Source organism: Microchirus variegatus (assembly GCF_963457635.1).
Source record: "Microchirus variegatus genome assembly, chromosome: 5".
Taxonomy (NCBI): Eukaryota; Metazoa; Chordata; class Actinopteri; order Pleuronectiformes; family Soleidae; genus Microchirus; species Microchirus variegatus.
In genome coordinates, this window is record NC_139806.1 from 23,117,891 (window position 1) to 23,139,160 (window position 21,270).

General features: G+C 40.1%; 1 protein-coding gene across 1 annotated transcript; it reads left to right on the plus strand.

Moving 5' to 3' along the window:
- The first annotated feature begins 10,306 nt into the window (after positions 1–10,306).
- Positions 10,307–20,892, plus strand: LOC310926630 (transmembrane protein 47-like). The gene is made up of 3 exons (XM_083888802.1): positions 10,307–10,595; positions 15,282–15,422; positions 19,556–20,892. The coding sequence occupies exons 1-3, from the start codon at positions 10,379–10,381 to the stop codon at positions 19,735–19,737; spliced, it is 540 nt and encodes a 179-aa protein (XP_083744928.1). The 5' UTR covers positions 10,307–10,378; the 3' UTR covers positions 19,738–20,892.
- Positions 20,893–21,270: the final 378 nt, after the last annotated feature.

The window sequence follows — 21,270 nt, forward strand, 5'->3', positions numbered from 1 at the left end:
TGATTTAAACTTCAGTTGTTAACATTAGTAATGTTTAATGCATTCCATCTGTGCCCGTAAGCTTTTATAAGATGTGCACACTTTCTGAAAGCTTACAGAGAGAAACAAAATGGAGGTAGATTCTGGACAGAAGCCTTTGCCCATTATTTAATTCACAATTTAACAAATGTGTGTGTTGAGGCATGTTAACGATCACAATAACAGAATGAATGGTAATTACTTGGCCAGAATAATTGTGACAGGAACCGGTGTACCATCCCATGCTGCCTTGACACTTCACAACACCATCATCATCATCATCATCATCTCCTTATGGTCAAGAAACCGCAGACTTTTATCATTAACTCTGACCCACACATTCATTATCGCTGCAGTGACTGTCAGGATATTTCTGGTGTTCCTCCTCACTGAGCCACCCACCCAACACTCAATCTGACAAACCAGCAGCAAACCAAGCTGCTGTGTAAGGCCCCAGTGTTCATAAAACAGGCCCAAAAACACTTGAAATGTCTTATATTTAGTAAAATGTTGCATTATATCGAAGACAACCATACAAGGAATTAAAATATGTCAAAATAAAAGCTTGACAAAAAATGTTCTAGTTCATTCCCTGTGCCGACAACATGCGAATGATCCAACACTGGCAATAGTCAAGTATTGATGATGGTGATAATGAGGATTAAATCAAATTCTGCTCAGGGCCTCATAAATTCTCAGTCCGGCTGTGCAGAAGCTCTCCACCAATTCTCATTCACCAACAACCTCCATCTACCAAACAGCTGTTTTTAAACATCAGTCACAAAGGCTCACTTCCCTGACACTGCACTGATTCATTAGTGGAGGATGATGGCTGAGGCCACATGGCAGTGGCTCAAAATTCAAGTTTTTCCATCAGGAAAAAAAAAAAGAGGAGGAGGGGAGCACCACACCTCCTCCTCTTCATCACAATCCACCTGCATGTAATCACCTCCAGTGCTTCCTTCCTCTCTGTAATATCTCCTATAATGTCTCAACTTTAACATCACACAATTTAAATGTCTCCTTTGAATCACAAAAGTCTGCGGATAATCCCATTTATATAACGCACTTACCTGCGTCGCTGCTTGCGGAGTGAAGGGAGTGAGGGTGTGGGTGTGTGAGTGTGGGAGTGGATGTGAGTGAGTCGACACTGCAGGATGGGAGCACGCCGTCTTTCCCCTCGCCTTTGTCTGCTTCAGTCTGAGCTGAGCCGCTGCCTGCCTCACTGAAGGAGCCACTGGGTCCTAAAGCCAATGAGAGTGAGACCCGCCCACTGTGGAAATAACTCACGGTACCATTGAGCCAGAGTGGGGAGGGGTGGAGCTGACATCTGTCTGAGCAAAGGTGCATGGACTGGTTTAAATGAAATTATATTAGGGCCACGTATGACTTCTTTTCTTTTAAAAATCAGAATTCTGAGGGGGAAAAAAGTAGTGAGATTAAAGTTAGCATGTGTATGGAAGAGTATTAGGGCCACATATGACATTTTTTTGGGAAATAAAATTCAAAAATGTAAAAAGTCCGAATTCTGAGGGGGAAAAAAAGTAAGAATTCTGAGATAAAAGTCAGATTAAAGTTAGCATGTGCATGGAAGAGGATTAGGGCCACATATAAGGGTTTTGGAGTTTTTTGGAAACAAAATTCCAAAATTGAAAAAGACAGAATTCTGAGGGGGAAAAGGTAAGAATTCTGAGATAAAAGTCATATTAAAGTTAGCATGTGTATGGAAGAGTATTAGGGCCACATATAAGGGTTTTGGAGTTTTTTGGAAACAAAATTCAAAAATTGAAAAAGACAGAATTCTGAGGGGGAAAAAGTAAGAATTCTGTGATAAAAGTCATATTAAAGTTAGCATGTGTATGGAAGAGGATTAGGGCCACATTTTTTTGGAAACAAGAAGTCAGAATTCACACAATAATTTCAGAAGTCTGTCTGTTTTCCAATTTGGCCTTAATCCTTTTACATACACCTGGTCCAAATTTTCCACTAAATCCATTTCTCCAACAAATTCTAATTTCACATAGAGATATTACATTTGATGGCCATCGCCGACAGGATTTGGCATGCATACTACTTATTACTGTACCTCAGAAACCATTTTCTAGATATCACACATTTTGTGATATCTAGAAAATTCCAAATCTATGGACTGGCGATCTGTCCAGGGTGTGACCCCACCTTTCGCCCTATGTCAGCCGAGCATGTGACCCTATAAACATGTCATCACTGACTCTAAGTGTCCTGTATAAACGTATAACTTGACACAACTGTTGTATATCTGCTCCTGGTCTCGTTCTTCTGTTTATCTCATCTCCCTCTTGTCCCCCATTTTTCCTTTCACCCCAACCGGCCGAGGCAGATGGCTGCACATCTTTGAGTCTGGTTCTGTCAGAGATTTATTCAAAAAAGTTAAAAGGGAGTATTTTCTCTCCACTGATGCCTAGTGCTTACTCATTGAGTTAATGTTTTTCCCCCTTTTTTCCAACCGGGGCTCAAACCTGGGAACCTAGGTCTTCTTGCTGCAGACGAGAGCGCTAACCAATTGAATTGAATTCCTCTTTATGTCAAGACAGACAGAGGCAACGGTAACACAGCTGCAGACAGTATAAAAGTTTGACTGAAAACACCCACAAAAAAGTGAATTCTACAGCTCAAAATACCTCATTTTAAGAACTACAGAGCACATTAAAGAGGATTTGTTGACAGAACCCATCTGTATGTTTGCGTAACTGTAAAATCTCCTTGAAATAAGAATAGAATAAGTCAGATAATAAGAGAGAATTCCATCAAGTATTTCATGTTTCGAAATCAGCCCGAACAGACAAACTACTTGTGCTTTTTTGGATTTTGGGGCAGGATTTTACTATGCAAATGAAATGCAAAACAACTTCCTCTCTGGTAAACAGAGGCCACTGTGGCTCCCTGACACCTGAGAAAGGTCACAGTGAGAGGAGGGGTTACAGTCCCACCATTAGATGTCACTATTTCTTACACACTGGACATTGACAAAAGGCTCACCTTAATAATGTCTGCTTAAATGTACGGTACACACTGATAATCTTGCTGGCCACTTTAACCAGCTGGCTGTGGACAAACTAACTTAAAGAAATCCTTTAAAGTTCCTCTTCCTCACTATTACTGAATCATCACTTTCTCACCATCATGTTATATTAAATTTCCAGGGGGTGTGGCTGAAAACTTCTTTCATCCATGTTACTCTGTAACCGGTTTGAGTAAAAAAAAGGCTGTGTGTAGTGTCAAATTCATTTCACTGAAAGCTCTGTCAGGCTACTCACAGTCACGGTGGGGAAAGGTGAGATGTTCAGTGTCGGAGTTGTCATGTGATACTCCCATCGGACCGAGAGGTGTCAAAGAAAACACAAATGTAACATTAGGCCAAATTTCACTCAAACAAATGAACTCCTCTGTTGTGAAATTCCATGAAGAGAAATGGCTCGTGGGTCTTAAAACTGGACCATAGTCGAAATTCATAAGATTACAAGGAGTTCATCTTCAGTGTAGTACCACACACTGTGATACTAGTGTATTTTATTCTGGTGAACAGGCACACAACAATGATGACCTCTAATATTAAAATACATTTCTTAGCCTTGGTTTGAAATATTTATTTAATTCTCCATTAATTTATTGGCTTAGAACATTGGTTCTCAAAGTGCGGCCCACAGAAACATTTCTGGCGGCCCACAATGAATTACAGTTGATAGATTTAATCCAGGAGCTACTGAGCTTGTTAACTGTTTATTGGACATGACTGGATACAGACCAATAAGTGTTAACTGTAGAACTGCAATCTGGTCATTAAAATGATTACAAATGGGATTTCTTTCTGGTGTTTTTATCCTTTGGCAGCCCTCAGTCCAATGTCGGGTTCCTAAATTGGCCCTCAGGTATCAACACTTTGAGAACCCCTGGCTTAGAAGGTCAGCGTTTCAATTACAATCAATAGGTTTTGATGTTATTTACTTATTTATTTTACTATTTTATTCTACAACTTGCAAATAATATAGCTATTTTATTCTGTTCTATTCATTGGATTATAAGAATATGAAATCATTGTTTCAGAGCGCCTATTCACTAGTCATCTGCCAATATTGGCTCTTAGACATTAAAATATTTACACTTTTTTTTGTGTTACATCTTTCATTGAGAAATACAATGTGTAATCTGAAGTATAATCTGCATTTTGTTGATTGACAAAATCAACACTGGCGTGTATTTTACATTTAAGATTGAAGAGATCCAGTATTAGAGGTAACGTCACATTTTCATGCAAATATTAGTATGTGGAAATGTATGTATATATAAATATAAATACATGGGATGTGAACTAGAATGAGGGTGTTCACAAATCCTGAGGTCAAGAACAATAAAGCTGAGTCATACTGTCACAAATATGCTGATTAATACATTGTTCTACTGAAGGCATCACTGTTTAACCCACTTGCTCCACGAAGGCCAGTGCATAACAGGTCCTTGTTTTCACGAGGCAACAAAAGTAGGTGACTGGTTTCACAGTTACGCTCCCGTTCTATTTGCCGTCTATTCCTCTCCCCTCAGGCAGAAAAGCTTCACTTTAAAACTCAGCTGTTGTCACATTCTGGAGCCTCTCCTTTGCATGTCAAGCATAACTCTAATTCACTCTGATGGCTGGCTGCTCTGCACCTCCCTCACTGAGCTGCTGCCCACTGCCTGCAGCCCGAGAGAGGGGAGAGGAAGAAAGTGTCAGGAGGTAGTTTATGAGGGTGGGGGCGTACGGGAAGAGAAGCACATTTGTACACCTCGTCGCTCTCGGTGGGGTGCTGTGTCATGTAACGCCAAAAGTGAACATGTCGCAAATCTGTTCACATACATCATTGTTTGTTTTGGTTTTGAAATAATCAATGTTACGCACGGAGAGTGAACATAATATCCCTATGAAGGTGAAGAAGGAAGTGTTTCACAGTAAATGCACTTGATATGTGTTATTTGTTGTGCTAACAACACTGAAAAGGGAACTATCCTTCACTCCAAAAAGTGATTTAAAGGTGCATTATGTAATAAATCTAAAGCAACTGGCCATAAAATCCTCCTAATATGTCACAGAGACTCAGGAATAATGTTCATATAACAAACTGAACTCACCAACAACAACAGTACAGTCAAAATATTTGCATTAAAAAAACATTTTGCAGACTGCAAATCATGTTTATGTTTTGAAATCATGTTTTGGCATGTGGCGCCACCTACCGCCGTCTACCAACCATTGCAGTCAGTAGAGTCTCAGCTGCCGAGCAACCACGGGTTGCCAGTTACGTCAGAAAACGAAACCTAAAAGACCTCCCTATTTTGAATTTGAATGTAGTAACCGTTTTTGGCCACATTCTTACATATGGCGCCTGCAACTCAGTATATTTAGCACTAAAATACTGTAAAGGGCTACATGAGCACAACTTTTCCTAAAAAATAAAATCATATTCATAATTATAACTACCTGAAACTATAAACTGCCGTTTTTGTTACACCACCATGTTTCTATGAATGGACAAACCAAACACAGGATCTAGAGCAGAGTTCTCAAAACATGACCCACTCCATAAATTTAATGCAGCCCACCATGCATTTCTACATAAAGTTATATTTATCATATCAATAAATGTATTGCATGTATATTGTTTTAATTACAGTTAATTAATTTTTTTATTCTACTTTATTTCTTGATTATAAATATATAGCTATACTGTGGATTGTATAGTTTTGTATCAAAACAAAGACTTTTACTTTGAAATCCTGTGAAAGATCATCCTGAATACATCCCTGCAATATCATGGATGGAATATTGTCATTGTGAAACAGCTTTTTTCACTTGACTGACCCACTGACTAAACATTCAATGGCCCCCAGGGTCGTTTGAGTTTGAGATCCCTGCTCTAGACAGATTTTTATGTGACGACTCAAAGTGGAGGGTGAGTTTTCATTTGCTTGCAAAGACAGTTCTGGACTTCACTGCAAGATGCCACCAAATCCTAAGACTAAAAGAATTTAGTCATCATTAATACGCTTCACACATTCACCTTTTAGCGCGAGAGATGCTACTTCTGGCTTTTACCATAATTATGCCGCTGACAAATTGTGCCAAAAATGTTGAAATTATTCAACATGAGCAAACATCACCTCAAAGTGCTTTCATGCATCATTACAGTAAAAGAAAAAGCTCTTATAATAACAGTTATTTAAATTCTGCTCAGCAAATGTCAGGATGTGAGCTGCTTAGTCACAGCTTTACTTCCTGTCACTGATGACCTGTGTTTATTGCCTATCCCGAATTAAACCTTAGTCACTACGAAGAATGCAGCTTATGTCAAGATGCAAGTCAGGTTAGACAGGGTTTCCAGGGCAACAGGGGCATGATATAAATGTTAACCCTTTAAGGTATGCACCAAGAAAAAAGCAAAAGCATTTTTTATTATTTTATTTCATTTACTTATGATAACAATAACGTCACATTAGACCCTACAGTATTTCAGATACAGGCCTCTACCAAACGGTTGAGACGTCTGTTCATAATAAACCTGGTTTGCATAATTCATAAAGTACAACATTCAGAACAAGTCACATTAAGTGTTAGTGAGTTCAGCTTGATGCATTTTTCAATGACATATAGTGAATTAAAGTGTGGTCGACCAAATGGTTCAGTAGTACCTTAAAGGGTTATGGTTGCTTTGTTTGCTGATATCAATTTAAATCTGTAAAGCTGATAGCTTTTTTAAAAAAACATATCATGTGTCAATAAACAGCAGAGCTGCCTTTGCCTTTCTGACATTCGAAATTTGCTTGTTTAATCCTCAAAATAATGAAAATCACTTCACAAAGAGCTGTGTGCTCACTGTGGATATTACAGGGTGACATGGACTGCAGGATAAGCATAAGTGGTTCACAGCTGGTGTTAGGGGGGAAACACGAGAGATGGGTGGAGAAGGACCGGCCGGCCAGCGAGGGGCTTAGAGGGAAGGGGAGGGGTCTTGTGGCGATATTGTGGGGGTTTTTGTAGCCATGACGACTGATGGCGGAAGAAGTAAACAGATGTCCACAAGCTGGCAGACAGGCTCTGAGTGGACAGAGAGACAGGTGGACACTCTGGAACACAGTGGGACTGTAGTGACTGTGAAGCCAAACAGGGATCTGTATATAGAGCACAGACACTGGAGTGTTTCATGAATAAATGACATTGTGAAATTGTGATTGAATTGAACATGAATGGGATTCACATTTGATAGGATTGTTGTCCATTGTTGTGATTGTTGTTGAGGGGACACATTAAAGCTCACAAAATGAAATGTGAATATTGCTCCTTTGAATTTAAATAGTTTAGATCACCTCTCTTCCAGTTTGTTGTGATTCAAAAGCGTGATGACTAATGATGACAATAGTGACTGCAATGATGACGCAGCAAGAAAGCAGTCGAGATGGCTGAGATCACTGTGATGTCTCCAGTGTCATGAATCATAAGAGGGAAAGCAATAAGCTAAGGCTATGTTCACTTGAATCAATACTGATTTGGTACAGATCAGATGTGATGGTTTATATTTATAACTTTAGGTGTCTTGTATATGTGACTTTCGTGTCACATATACAAGTCGCATGGATTCTGATGCTGTTTTCATGTCCCATGGCCACATATTGGACAAACTACAGAGTAACATCAATGAAAATAGTTATGATATGAATCACTTACGTAACGTATTATTGAATAACTTGCTATTTATTGTCACAGTAAAGCAGAAATAACTAATCCACTGATCCATGTGTGCTTTATAATGTAAAATTGTTAAAATGACATTTCTACGCACACGCTGCCCACACCATGACTCTTTATTGTGTGACGGTGTTGTTCCTGTAACAAAAGAGATGAGCAGAGCAGACCCTGTGCACTAATGGCAGCATCTTTAAACAATGTCTCATTGCCGTGGAAGCTTATTCGTCGCTGCAAAGGCCTTGAGAGGCTCATTTTGAGCCTTAATCAGCTGCAGCCTCTCCAAGAAGAGCACAATGAGCAACACAGGATGACGTCATGCGATGAGAAGTCCACAGAGAAGCCTTTTCCTCCTCAGAAACACCGTCAGGCTCGTCATCACAGACGAGTGTCACCATCTTCATATGTTTTGCCATTTTCTCATCATCGCAATCATACTTGTAAATCCATACAGTGTACAAATCTTATCACGTGAATCCTGAAACAAAACATGGAGGACGAAATAAAACTGGCTTATATGTGGGCAGCTCAAAGTTAGAATTGGAGAAAGAAGATCCAAAAAAAGTACAACATGACCTGGATTTTTTTTTTTTATGTTCTTTCATGTCAACACGTGGGGAGTCACCATTGTGCCCACTCAAGTAGCTTTGTCTGCTCGGCAGATTTTCTAATGAGGGGCTTTTGGAGGAGGATGACAGAGCACTGTGCCTGTTCTGGCAGGGGAGGAGGGGCATTTAAAGGAACTGAGCAATGCTTGGTCCATGGATACGCCTAGTTGTAGACAGACTACCACCACCACACACACACAGAGATGTCCCACTGGCAGCTTGGTGCTGCCATTAGGACTAAAAAAAGGTTGAAACTCTCATTATGTTCGATACACTGAAACCCCCTAATCTAGGCTCTAAATGACAGGGGTAGAATCAAGCCAAACTGGGCAAGAATTGCAATAGAGCTTCAAATTGAACTACTCGGATCAGTTGCATTTGCACAAACAAATGTTTTTATGGTCAAGAGTATCAGAATAGAGACGAAAGGTGATTTAAGTGTGCAAGGTTCTGAGTATTTTTAGAAAATGCTGATTGGGATTTTCAAGCACAACCATTTCTAGGGATTACAGAAAGTTATTTGAAAAGGGGGGAAAATCTCCAGTGAGCAGTGGTTTTGTGGATGAACATTCCCTGGTTGTCCTTTTGTGTTTGTACCACTGAGAGGCAAACACAGGAGAGACAGCTGGCCAATAAATCATTCAACCAATAATGTGTGAAGATGAAGGTCCAGCAAGCTCGTCTCTCACAAGAGGTGATGTATCACCATTACTGATGCGACTCAAGTCAAAACAGTAGATCAGTGCATGATGTTAGGCCGCCGGCTTGAAACCAAGGAGATTCTTGTTAGACTACAGGTGCACCATCAAAAAGGTAATATCAAATACAGTAAGCAATAATGTTTGGTTTGATTGTCCCATTTTAATCATGTTTATCAATTAGTTCTTACACTAAATTAGTAAACTCAAGACAATAAGACCAGGTAAGTTTTTATTTTTTTTCATTTTTAGGTTTTTATATTTCAGTGGCTGTTGGAATATTCAACCTCTGTCAACCTATGTGAAGAAGCTGGAAATGTATTAGCAGAAAAGATCAAGAGGCTATAGACAGTTTTCTCCTTATTGTGTGGCCAAAATGTCCATAAAACACTGACACAACTGAACTCACCTACTGTTAATAACTAAACAACAATGAGCAGCAGAAACACTGTGGTTTAAATGACTGCATTAGTATATGTAGTATATGTATCTGTATTTATTTGATGGTGTGAGCAAAGCTGTGGCTGGGCAACACGTTCTATTCTATTCTAAGAAAAATGTTACACGACTGCCATCTCCTGGATGTTTACCACATTACAACATGCAATCCGTTTGATTGACTCATTCCCGGGGCAAATGTTATTTGTATGGTATATTGCATACACAATATCTTCATGTGATTTACAACATAGAAGTAAAAAAAAATACATTTACATAACATTAATTTATACGAGCAAAATAGCTTTTCCCCCCTTGCTTTTAAAAGACAGTGCAGTTGGAATACATGTATTGTGTATATGTGTACTCAAATATGACTAAATATATGATAAAGATAACTGTGTGTAAATATATATACATATATATATATAATTATATTAGAAAGAAAATAATCTTTATTTCTTTTCCAAGAACATTTATTCTGAAAAGCTGCGCTAACCGGATGTCCCCGTTAAAAAGTTAACAAACAAAATAGCTTTTCCCCTTGCTTTTAAAAGACAGTGCAGTTAGAATTCACGTATTGAATATATGTGTACGCAAAGATGACAAAATATATGATAAAGATAACTATATATATACACATATATAGAAAGAAAATAATCTTGATTTCTTCTTCTCCAAGAACATTTATTTTGAAAAGCTGCTCTAACCGGATGTCCCCGTTAAACTTTTCCAACTGGACACACTCTCTAGCGCAAAAACACACACACACACACACACACTGAGACAAAGCAGTGCAGGCTATGGTGGCAGTGACCCAGTGAACAGTGAGCTCATCTCTCAGTGACAGTGTTTTCTCTGTGAACATGTCCGTGAACGAGGTTTACGTGTTCAGACCCTTCAAACTGATCGCGCTGCTCTGCGTCTTTCTGGCTCTGTGTCTGGACGTGGTGGCTCTGCTGAGCCCGGCGTGGGTCACTGCGGAGCATTTCTCCCTGTCTCTGTGGGAGTCCTGCTCACAGTCGGCGGCGCGGGGACCGACGGAGGAGGCTCCGTGGAACTGCTTCTCCACCCTCACCTCTGGTAGGAGCCGCTGCCTGTTGTTTGTTTATTTGTCTGTTTATTTGTTTGTTTCACGTCCACCAGTGAATGTCTTCACGACGAGTTATTCTTAACTTTTTGTTCCTGGGGTTAATTATACATGTAGAGTTATGAACAGGGGCGTAGACAAAGGGGGCTCCCGAAAAGCGACTGATAGTACCTCAAAGGGATAGTTTGTATATTAACTGAACTTTGCTGAATGTTGTTGTTTTTAGCATGTGGCTCTTTTCCACTACACAGATGTATCATGGCTCAGCATGGCTCAACTCTCGTTGCTATTTTTGCGTTTCTATTAGCGATAGTACATGGTACATAATACTTTTTTACTACCTGCTCTGGTGAGGTTCCAAACAAGCTAAGCCGATACTGAAATGTGACGTCGACATTCCGAACAATGCTAACTTTAGTACAGTTAAAATACGTAGGAATCCCCAAAACATGTGTTAATCTGCAACATTTTGCAAGGACATTTATAAAATCTCAATATTTAAAAGAGGAGTCGAGTGTATTTATCAACAGCACTGCTGAAAGCCACCTGTCGTGAGCCGCATCAAAATCCCTACCAATGTACTTTAATTCAATGATTGTGTCGGACAGCGTCCATTAAAGTACAGTACTCTACTAAAGTTTTTAATTGAAGGGGACATATTAAACATATTATATATAAAACAGCCCTTTTCAGAAACTTCGGTTTAGTAGTATCTCTTCGGGTCCACCTTAAAAAAAAGTAAACGAAACTTAAGGCACAGGAAATGACATCAGCCACATGTATCCACTGGACAGATAAATCCTCTGAGGCTGGAAGTTTGTGTAGAACTCTGTACTGCACTGTGGAGCCAAGAATCGAACTTTTCGAAGACTTCCGGTTTTCGGATACCGTTGCCCTCGCCAGCACTCTTTGTTTTACGGACAATTACAACCATAACTGTGTAGTGGAAAAGCACCAATGGAGGCTTTTTGAAGGTGAAGTTTTTATCCACTTCACAAAAGGATAATCTAATAAAATATACAGCTCCTTAAGTCTACAATATCTTTAAAATAAACTTGTAATTTTTTCCTGTAATTACACAGGAACTGCACCAAATTCCATCGAGAAAATGTGCACTTTTACCTCACAGGGACACTGGAGTTGTAGCAGCTTCTGAGCAATAACAGGCCAAAAACACTCATCGAGGTATAGCGCTTCCTCAGAGAAAATATGTTTTCCAGTTGCACTGTATAACAGAACGTGTGCTGCGCTGAGTAATTACGCCTTGTGTTGCAACGCCCCGATTGATGGAGGTGGTTTTAAAAAGGCATGTTATCAGTGGTTTGTTGCCAGGTTCTGTAACAGCATTGAGGCCATGCAGAGGCAGCATTGGATGTAAACAAAGACGTATATATTTGTTGACCCGGCAGCGTTGTCCATCAACTCCCGCGCACAGTATGTTTTAGTTTGTCTTTTTTCCCAGCAGCTGAGTTATTCACAGTTTCCTCTGCTGCTGATGATGAATTTCCTCTGCTCATACCAGAGCAGTGACGTGTGTGTCACCGTGTGACCGTCGCAGAGATGTTCGGCTCAGTTCAGCTCTGCATGGCTTGACTCAAGCTATTTAAAACTATGGATTGGCTAATTGTGCATTTTTATAAAATATCACCCACAATGTAGTGAATTTCCATCATCAGGATGGTGACACAGAGGTCTTTACAGTTATTCCAGTACTTCATGAATTATGTTTATCACAGGATTAGGGCCTGCAAAGGCCTGTTAATTAATTTATCACTAAATTCATTGTCAATTTTAGAACTCGATTAATCGATGAAATAATCAACTGATTAAACGATGATAAAAATAATGACTTGCTGCATCCTTACACAAGATTATTGTGCCAATTATTTTGGTAAATAGTTTTTCAAATTGTCTATTTGAGACGTGTTGACAGTAATAGTTTTCGACAGTCACATTTTTATTAAGGATGCTGCTTCTAAAATGTTATTTATTGATCCGTTTAATGCCTGTCCATGTTTGGAATGAGAAATAAGAGGAGTCGTAAACACAGTTCCTTTGGCAAATAAAGGGTTAACAACAGAAGGCTTTGCAGAGACACACCATTGAGCATCTTCCCCCGTCATCCACTTCACCAGCTTTGGACCCACCAGGTCGCCTTTTGTCAAACCGAGAAGCCACATGATAGGAGTGTGTACGCCTCCAGCCCACTTCCTCGCCCCACCAGTGCAAGAAATCTGTTTTGAAGTCACCAGATTTAGCAGCATTTGGCCTGTTAGCAGATTGTTACACTTGTAACAATGAATAAGGATAAACGCCTGAAAGTGAAATTGTACAGAGATAAAAAATTAATTTCTTGAATATGTAGTGTGTTTGTTGTTTGCATGTTACTAGGTGTGCGGGACTTCAGCTGCAGATTTTGCCCTCTGTCTGCTACAAAGAGGGAAACAAGCTCACACTGTCACTGACAAACTGTGGAATGTGTTGGGGTGAATAGGAGGCGTGTCGGTCGCTTTAAGTGTCTGCAGAGCTCATTAAAACGGCAGTGAAAGAGTGTATTGAAGGGTTAAAGGTGCAGTTCACCACAAGGCAAAACTGATTTACTATGCACATATTTTTATCCCAATATTATTCTTGGTGAGTGAAGTAATATGACAGGCATGATGATTCCATTCAGAATCAGTTGCAGGTGTGTTTTTAAACAGCATTAAAGGCATAGTTTAGCTTTTGTGAGTCTTTGCTGGTAGGCAGCCTTTTCTGATGGAATAATATTTTTCCAAATGGTTTACTCCTTTACCAAAGTTCAAACATTATTGTTATTTTTTTTTTAATAATAACTCCTGTGTGCCATGATGTGAATCCTGGATTTAATCAATGGACTTTTGTTTGTTGGAAAAGGCTGTACAACCACGAGATAAATCAGCAAATGTATTCTTGAGATATTACTGTCTGTGCCTCAGGTTGGTTCTTGGCGAAGTTAGCAGTGACTGTGTGTGTCAGTACCTAATACAACTGCACTTCAAAAAACCTATAACTGTCACAGTTAGTCTCAGTTAGTGATGGAAAAATGTACTTGTGGTGTGAGTAGACCATTTTTCTTCTCTCTTTGAAGAAGCTATTTTAGCCAACACCACATATCAAACCACATAATGGACCAAAGATGAAAAAAAGTATTTTCTGGAGGCTGAATTAAATTGAGTTCAGATGTGACACTGTCATAAATGTTGCATTTTACAATTCAGAAGCTAACTGAGAAAGAGACTGAGCTTGTTTGGCTCCAGCAAATGCAAATTTTCCTTTTGAGTCGAGTCCTTTGAGGTTGGGCCTTCTTCTGCCATTGACAAGTGGCACATCAAAGAGTGGATATTCAATGCAGACACATTTTCTCCAATTTGTGTCTCATTTCAGACTCAGTGGCAGTGCTTTAAAGTAAAAAGTACGAAAGTACTTAAAAAAAACAAAAAACAACAACATTGTTTTGTAGGTGTTTCCAGAGAACAGTTCTCTGATGTAGTGGAAGTGATGAGTTTTACTTTTCCAGCAGGAGTGACTTTTGTTTTAATAAAATAAATAGAATATGTGCTGTTTAAAGCCACCAGCTGAACACACAGGGAAAGGGTCTACTTTGCCGAAAGGATACAATATCGTCATCTCAAATTTAGTTAGACAAAGTTAAACGTATGTTTCAGTACATTTGAAACTTTAAAGGGGACACATTACGCAAAATCAAATTTTTAATCATTTTAATCCTTATATTTGGGACTCTGGAGGTCCTATCAGTCGTGTAAAGGGTTACAAAAGATGACTTAGTCATGTTTTTGTGGTCCTCCTCAGTCTAAGTACAGGAGATAAAACACGCGATGTTGACTTCCGCGCTCACTAGGACGTCACAATGCGCTAAATTCCTGGAATTGTTGTCTCGCAGAGCTCCGTTTTGTCCGTAAAACACGCAAGGGTGCAGGCAAGGGCAACGGTATCCGAAAACCGGAAGTCCACGAAAAGTTCTATTCTTGGCTCCACAGTGCAGCACAGAGTTCTACACAAACTTCCAGCCTCGGAGGATTTATCTGTCCAGTGGATACATGTTATATATGACGGCAATGTGCCTGCTAGAGCCTGCAAATGATCACTTTTCCAAATGCTAACTGATGTTAGCTCCCAGTAGCCTCTGTGGCTGATGTAATTCCTTTTTACTTTTTTTTAAGGCGGACCTTTAATGTGGACCTAAAGAGATACTACTAAACCAAGCATTGTGAACAGGGCTGTTTTGGTAGGGTGATTGAACTGCTGTGGTGCTTCATCCTTATGGCATTTTGACCAAAGCACGTCACAAACATGTTCATTAGGACACCAGGGAACTAGTTTAACTTGGAGAAATAGGGTAGAATTATGTCCCCTTTAATTGTAAACTCTAATCCAGCACAGTGACCTGTAATTAGAACTTCCACTTCAGTTGCATGTGTAATCCAGTTACTGTGGCTACTGAGTTACAGATCACGGGCTGTGTGTGTCATGCGGACCTTTGTTGGTTCTGCTTCACTCACTTCACTCTGTGGGGATTAGCACTTGTTTTGTGTTTGTCAGCACACTGCTCCATTCAGCGACTCACTCCTGTGAATCGAGCTTTTGTTTGTGAGCGTGATGCACCACTCTAACCTGTGTGCGTCCCTGCGTTCCTGCAGACTGGCAGATTGCCACCCTGGTGCTCCTGGTGGCCGGCGCCGTGGCAACTCTGGTGGCGTTTTTGGTGGCCCTCATCTCCCTCTGCCGTGGAACACAAAGACAGCATTACCGCACCGTGGCTGTGTTCCTCTTCACCGCAGGTACGTCTACCTCTACCTCCTCCATCTGCAGATTCACATTGTATGAATAATATGTAACGTTCAAGCAAAAAGTGTACATACACATTTGGAAACAGAAATGCATTCACCACCACTGCAACAATTTCCATGTAGAAAGTTGTTTTTTTTGTTCCAATGCAGAAAAGAAGGAACTCTGAGATTTGCTTGTTGAGCTTATTTTTTCTGTGGTGTGGAGTCTGGGGAGCTGCAAGCTCATGTGCCAAGAAAAAGCAGCCGCAGAATTTGCAGACTTACCAACACAGTAAAGTCACTGAGTGAAAAAAAGTGAAAAAAAGAAAAAAAAAGAAAAAAGAAGCCACCCAAGACTCTTTACCCAGTGTTGCTTCACAGTTGGACTTCACTTCTCCTGCGTGATTTGTGAGGAGGTTCCTACAAGTGAAACCAAATTTTGACACTGGAGGAGGAGGATCTATCTATAAAACATGCAATTAAAATAAAACGGTTAAGCAGTCATAAGAAAGAACACAGTGCTCTGTACAAGTGACTCACAGCCTTTGTGATTACTTTGCTTTTACTGAACACTCAACTTGAAGGAATAGTCCGGAAATCATGTCCTGTTTCCACCAGGTGGTACAGTTCAGTTCAGTTTAGCATGTTACGTAAGAATTTGCAATGACAATGTTCCATTATGTAAAACAGGGGACCTTATGAACTACGGCCATGAGAATTTTTGAGAAAGTTTCTTTTTTTGAAAACTGTGTTGCGCTGGAATGGATGTAAGCCAGATTAGCCATTCTAAACTGTGGCAAGATGAAGTGGATTATGGAAACATAGCTATCGAGCTCTGGTAGCTGACGTCACACAATTCCGTCATGCAACACTTGGAACCAAAATGTGTCAGGAAGCAGTCTGGGCTCCTTCTGCATGAATTCATAGACATGTACAGCATAACTGGCAGCATATTATGGAAGTGTGGAACTGCAACTGTGCCGTTTCTCGCAATAACATGAACAACATTAATTTTTTAACATAAGGCCTGGTTTATTGATTGCTTATTGCATGGTGTTTACTTCAGGGACGGATGAGTTTGAAAATGGGGATGCTTCAAGGCTGCAACTTTTCCACTGGCGATCACACCAGTGTATTTATGATGACATTGGATTATTCTGATTGATCACTGCACATGTTTACAGAAAACTTCTGTGCACTGTGCTGCCGTGATGGCGCACTGTTGTGCACAGCTGAAAGTTTCAGACTAACAACCTTACTGCTAAAGACACTTAACACTCTCTGGATGTGTTAATGGTAATGCACACTTACTACCATACTCAAAAACACTACCAGTCACACACACACTTACTACTATAGTTAAACATGCACACTATCATACTCTCCCACAAACACTGCTATAGTCACGCACATATACTACTATAGTCACGCACACACAGTACTAAAGTCACACACACACACGACTATGGTCACGCCCACATACTACTATGGTCACGCACACATACTACTATGGTCATGCACACTTACTATCGTACTCTCTCACAGACATTACTATAGTCACGCACACTTACTATCATACTCTCCCACAAACACTGCTATAGTCACGCACACATACTACTATAGTCACACACAAACACTACTATAGTCACACATAAATACTACTATAGTCATGCACACTTACTACTATGGTCACGCACACTTTTACTACTATGGTCACGTACACTTACTATCATACTCTCCCACAGACACTGCTATAGTGACGTACACATACTACTATAGTCACGCACAAACACTAATATAGTCACACACACACAGTACTATAGTCATGCACACTTACTACTATAGTCATGCATACTTACTACTATGGTCACACACACTTACTACTATGGTCACGCACACTTATTATCATACTCTCCCACAAACACTGCTATAGTCACGCACACATACTACTATAGTCACGCACAAACACTACTATAGTCACGCACAAACAGTACTATAGTTACACACACATACTACTATGGTCACACATACATACTACTATGGTCATGCACTATTACTATCATACTATCATCAGTAGTGCATTTTACTGGATCACCAATTATCCCTAGAGATGGCAAAGTTGGATCACTGCCATAAAACAATGTCAATGCAAGCATAGATGACATAGCTATGAGAATCCCCAGGCAATGGATTCCTCATGTACAGTTATCATTGCAAATCAAATTCAAAACACTAACCAACTACACTACTTTTTTCATTGCACACACTTGTATTGCAATGTGTAAATGTAAGGATGAGGCAGTGAAGATGTCACGTTAATGCAGGTTTGGACTAATGTCCCCTCGGACATTTTCAAACTTGTGAAAAGCAAATTATAGGGGTCCAAAGCCATTTTTCCAGGAAGAGTTCAATTTGCATGAAACTTGTACTGGTGTCATTCATCTTTGCTGAACCTTTTCCTGCCGCCATGGTGGAGTAAACAAAGCGAGTCCAGTGGCAGTGACTGAGGAGTTTTATATTCACGAGTTTCTCGTTGATTTAATTTCCTGTAAATTTCTTGTTTTTCAGGGCAGATTTCCTTTTGTTTCCATACCGCATGATATCAGCACTTCAACGAACAGAATCTCCTCTGCAAGAGAGTGAACAAGCATATTTCCTAAAAAGGGCAAACCATTTCTTCTGTAAACTAATAATATCCTCAGCTCAGTTCAAATTGTTTCACGGCCACAGTGTGAGGTAACACAAACACATTAAGGCCTGAATAAGAACTACAGTATGTCCAGTATATGGCATTGAAGATGTATTGTAGAGTAACGTGTGACGTTTTCTATCGTTTTGCGTTGTGAAGGACATTTAAGAGCAGTGTAAGGTATTTTTGTCCAGTTCTGTCCTCCTAAAACATCATTCACAAAGAACCAGTTTGTGCCATCAATGTAATGGGTTATGGCTTTGACTGTTCGCCATTTACTGAAAAGCGTGGGAATGCACTGTTATCCTTTCCTGTGAGTAATTGCTTAAAAAGCCTTGCGAGAATAAAGTCTCCATACAGGCACACACAGTCCACAGTGGAGCAGCAGCAGCAGCAGAAGGGCTGCTTGTTAAATGCCCCTTGGCAGAATTGACCGTGGCTGTGTGGTATTTACTTTCTGGTCCAGAAATATGACCTCAGTGTGGCTGCTAGAACAGTCTGGGCTTTATCAACACCGCCGCATTCTTGAACTGCCATTGGTTCTCCTGCACGCCCACTGCTCCATCCTGAAGGAAGGAAAGGTGGAGTCGTAGTTACAGAAAGTCCTTTCCTCAAGAGTCACCTTAGCATGCGCGGAAAGGAAGTACTGAAACAGTAGTCAGCAGTGCTACTTTGATCACACTGGCACGTACATGTGTACACTCACAATGATGGCAACACATTTACCACCAGCAGCTCATTATTCGCAGTGATAGAAGCTAAACAAGTATATTGTTCCACATTTCACAAGGTCATAGGAACTCCACACACTTTTGAGTGTGGAAATGTGTCACTGACGTCAGAAGAGTCCTTTCCACCCGAAGAACAAACCCACAGGAAAGCGTGCCATGCAAAGACAATTGTTTTTGTCTTTGTTTTTATGGCGGCATCGCATTAAGCAAGAAATGGAAATACATTTAATGCTGAAACAGTAAAACAAATCCTTTGTTAAAGCACCCCGTGGTCCTCGTAAAATTTACCATAAAAGTCCAATTATTTTTTAGAGTCTGGAAACAAATGCTTCCAGGCTATAAGTATATAAATAATTTATGGCACAGACTCACAGATGATGAGTGAAGATATAGTGTTGATGGAGATATATTGTTGTTTGGTCCTGACACCGGCGGTGAAGGTGGTGGATGATTTAATGAGACTGATGATGGATGAAGAATAATGAATCCGAGATGATTAGGCAGTGATGACGGGGAGGAAGAGGACATGGATAACGGCAATATGAACACACTCCAGTAGAAAGAGAAAGAGTATTTAAAAAGAAAGCAGCAAGATAATAGGGTTACAGTGAAGGTATCGTGCTGTGCTGTTGGATTAAACTGGTTTATGAATGAGTAACTGGATTGTTATGCAGATTAATGAGATTTGCATTAATGGCTTGAAATGTGCTCTGATTTGGTTCTAGTGGTCCTGCAGGCCTGCGCTCTCGTTCTCTACCCGATCAAGTTCATCGACGGAACGGTCCTTCAGACGTATCACGAGTTCAACTGGGGCTACGGGCTCGGATGGGGCGCCACCATCTTCATGCTGGGCGGAGGGATCCTCTTTTGCCTACGGACGGACATATACGAGGATGCTATGTACTGAGTCCTTCGTCAACCTTCTCCCCTTGGCTCCTGGGAATACACACACAAACACACAAAGGTCTACACACAGGATGTGTGCTACTTTTCCCCACACGCGAGAACAGACCCCGTTTCTCGCTTTCTCTTGCCGTCTTGCGCTCTCTGTTATTTTTAGACAGGTTCTGAAGGCCTGATTTAGGCCAGGGCCATTTGAATAGTACCTTCACTCCCCATACCTACCCTCCCTTTCCACGTATTTGTATTCAGTGAAGCGGGTCCTTCAGCCCTGCCATTTTCGACAGCGAGGTTCTAAAGCACAGAGAGCTTTCTGGACAGATGCTGGACGTTTCCACTGTACGTACGCATGGATCTCTATTGTCAGAGAAAGAGGACAGTGGATTGTCAGCGCAGATGTGATTGTGCAGTGGCAGGGCATTTAAAGGGACTGACATATCTCTACATTTCCTTTTTATTATTATTCTTTTGGATGCATTTGTCAAGGGCACTCTTGTTGTTCATGTATTTACGGCATTTATTCCTACTTAATGAATATAGAAAACCCCTGAATTTGTCTCTCCATGTGTTCTAGCTCACACATATCCAGTAAAACTAAACATTCTGCTATAAGAAGTTTAAAATAGTCAAATTTGATTTTTACTGGAGCTAGCAAGTGTTTGCAGTTTGCTTGGAAAATGGCAATGTGAATGTGTACAAAGTGTTTCTACATGAAGGAGAATCCAGACTAAACAGCTGTATTTTATTTTGAGAGTTTAGGAGTGTAAATTATTTTTTAGAATAAAGTTGTTCTAACTACGATAAAAAAAAAAAAAATAACCCAGGGCAAGTATTCTTCTGTGCTTTGGCTTTAAGATAATTATCCACATATATTGCTAGTCACAAAGGACATTTTGAGTTGATGTATCCATGTCATTTAATTATATTGAGGCATTTTTACTGCAGTGTCATGCTGTGTGGGATGAATGTGCTCCAAGGCTTTATTTAAACTTTACAGCAGTGCACTAAAATATCACAGTCATTATTAATTGTGATACAGAAAAAGTATGAAACCCACTTTTGATTTGCAGTTTGCAGACCAATACATGGCTTGAAGCTGTTTGTTTATACACTTTTCCTCTGTGTGTTTGTAAATGGCAAGTTTTAAAATAAATCCATTTTATTTCCCTGGATGTTTTTGTATAAAACAGAAGGCACTGCCACACTTGAGCAGCCTGGTGTGAAAGTCTCTCTGTACACACTTTCCTTTTTCTTTTCTTTTTTACTCCACAGAGTTCAATCTGCAACAGCTGCTCAAATAAATCTTTGGGGAAAAACAACATTTGCTATTACAGCAATGTGGAAACTCCCCAGCTGTGGAGCTTTCAAAATGAGAGGCACAAAATGCTGCACTGTGTTGACCTGATGCTCTGTTTTTGTGAACAATGTAGTGGTGTGCGTGTGGAATGAGTGATTTGCCAGGTCAGTAGTTGTCTTATAATAGCATTGACCCCTCAGGAATCTTTGAAATGTGATCAGAAGTGACGTGGTTACACAACAT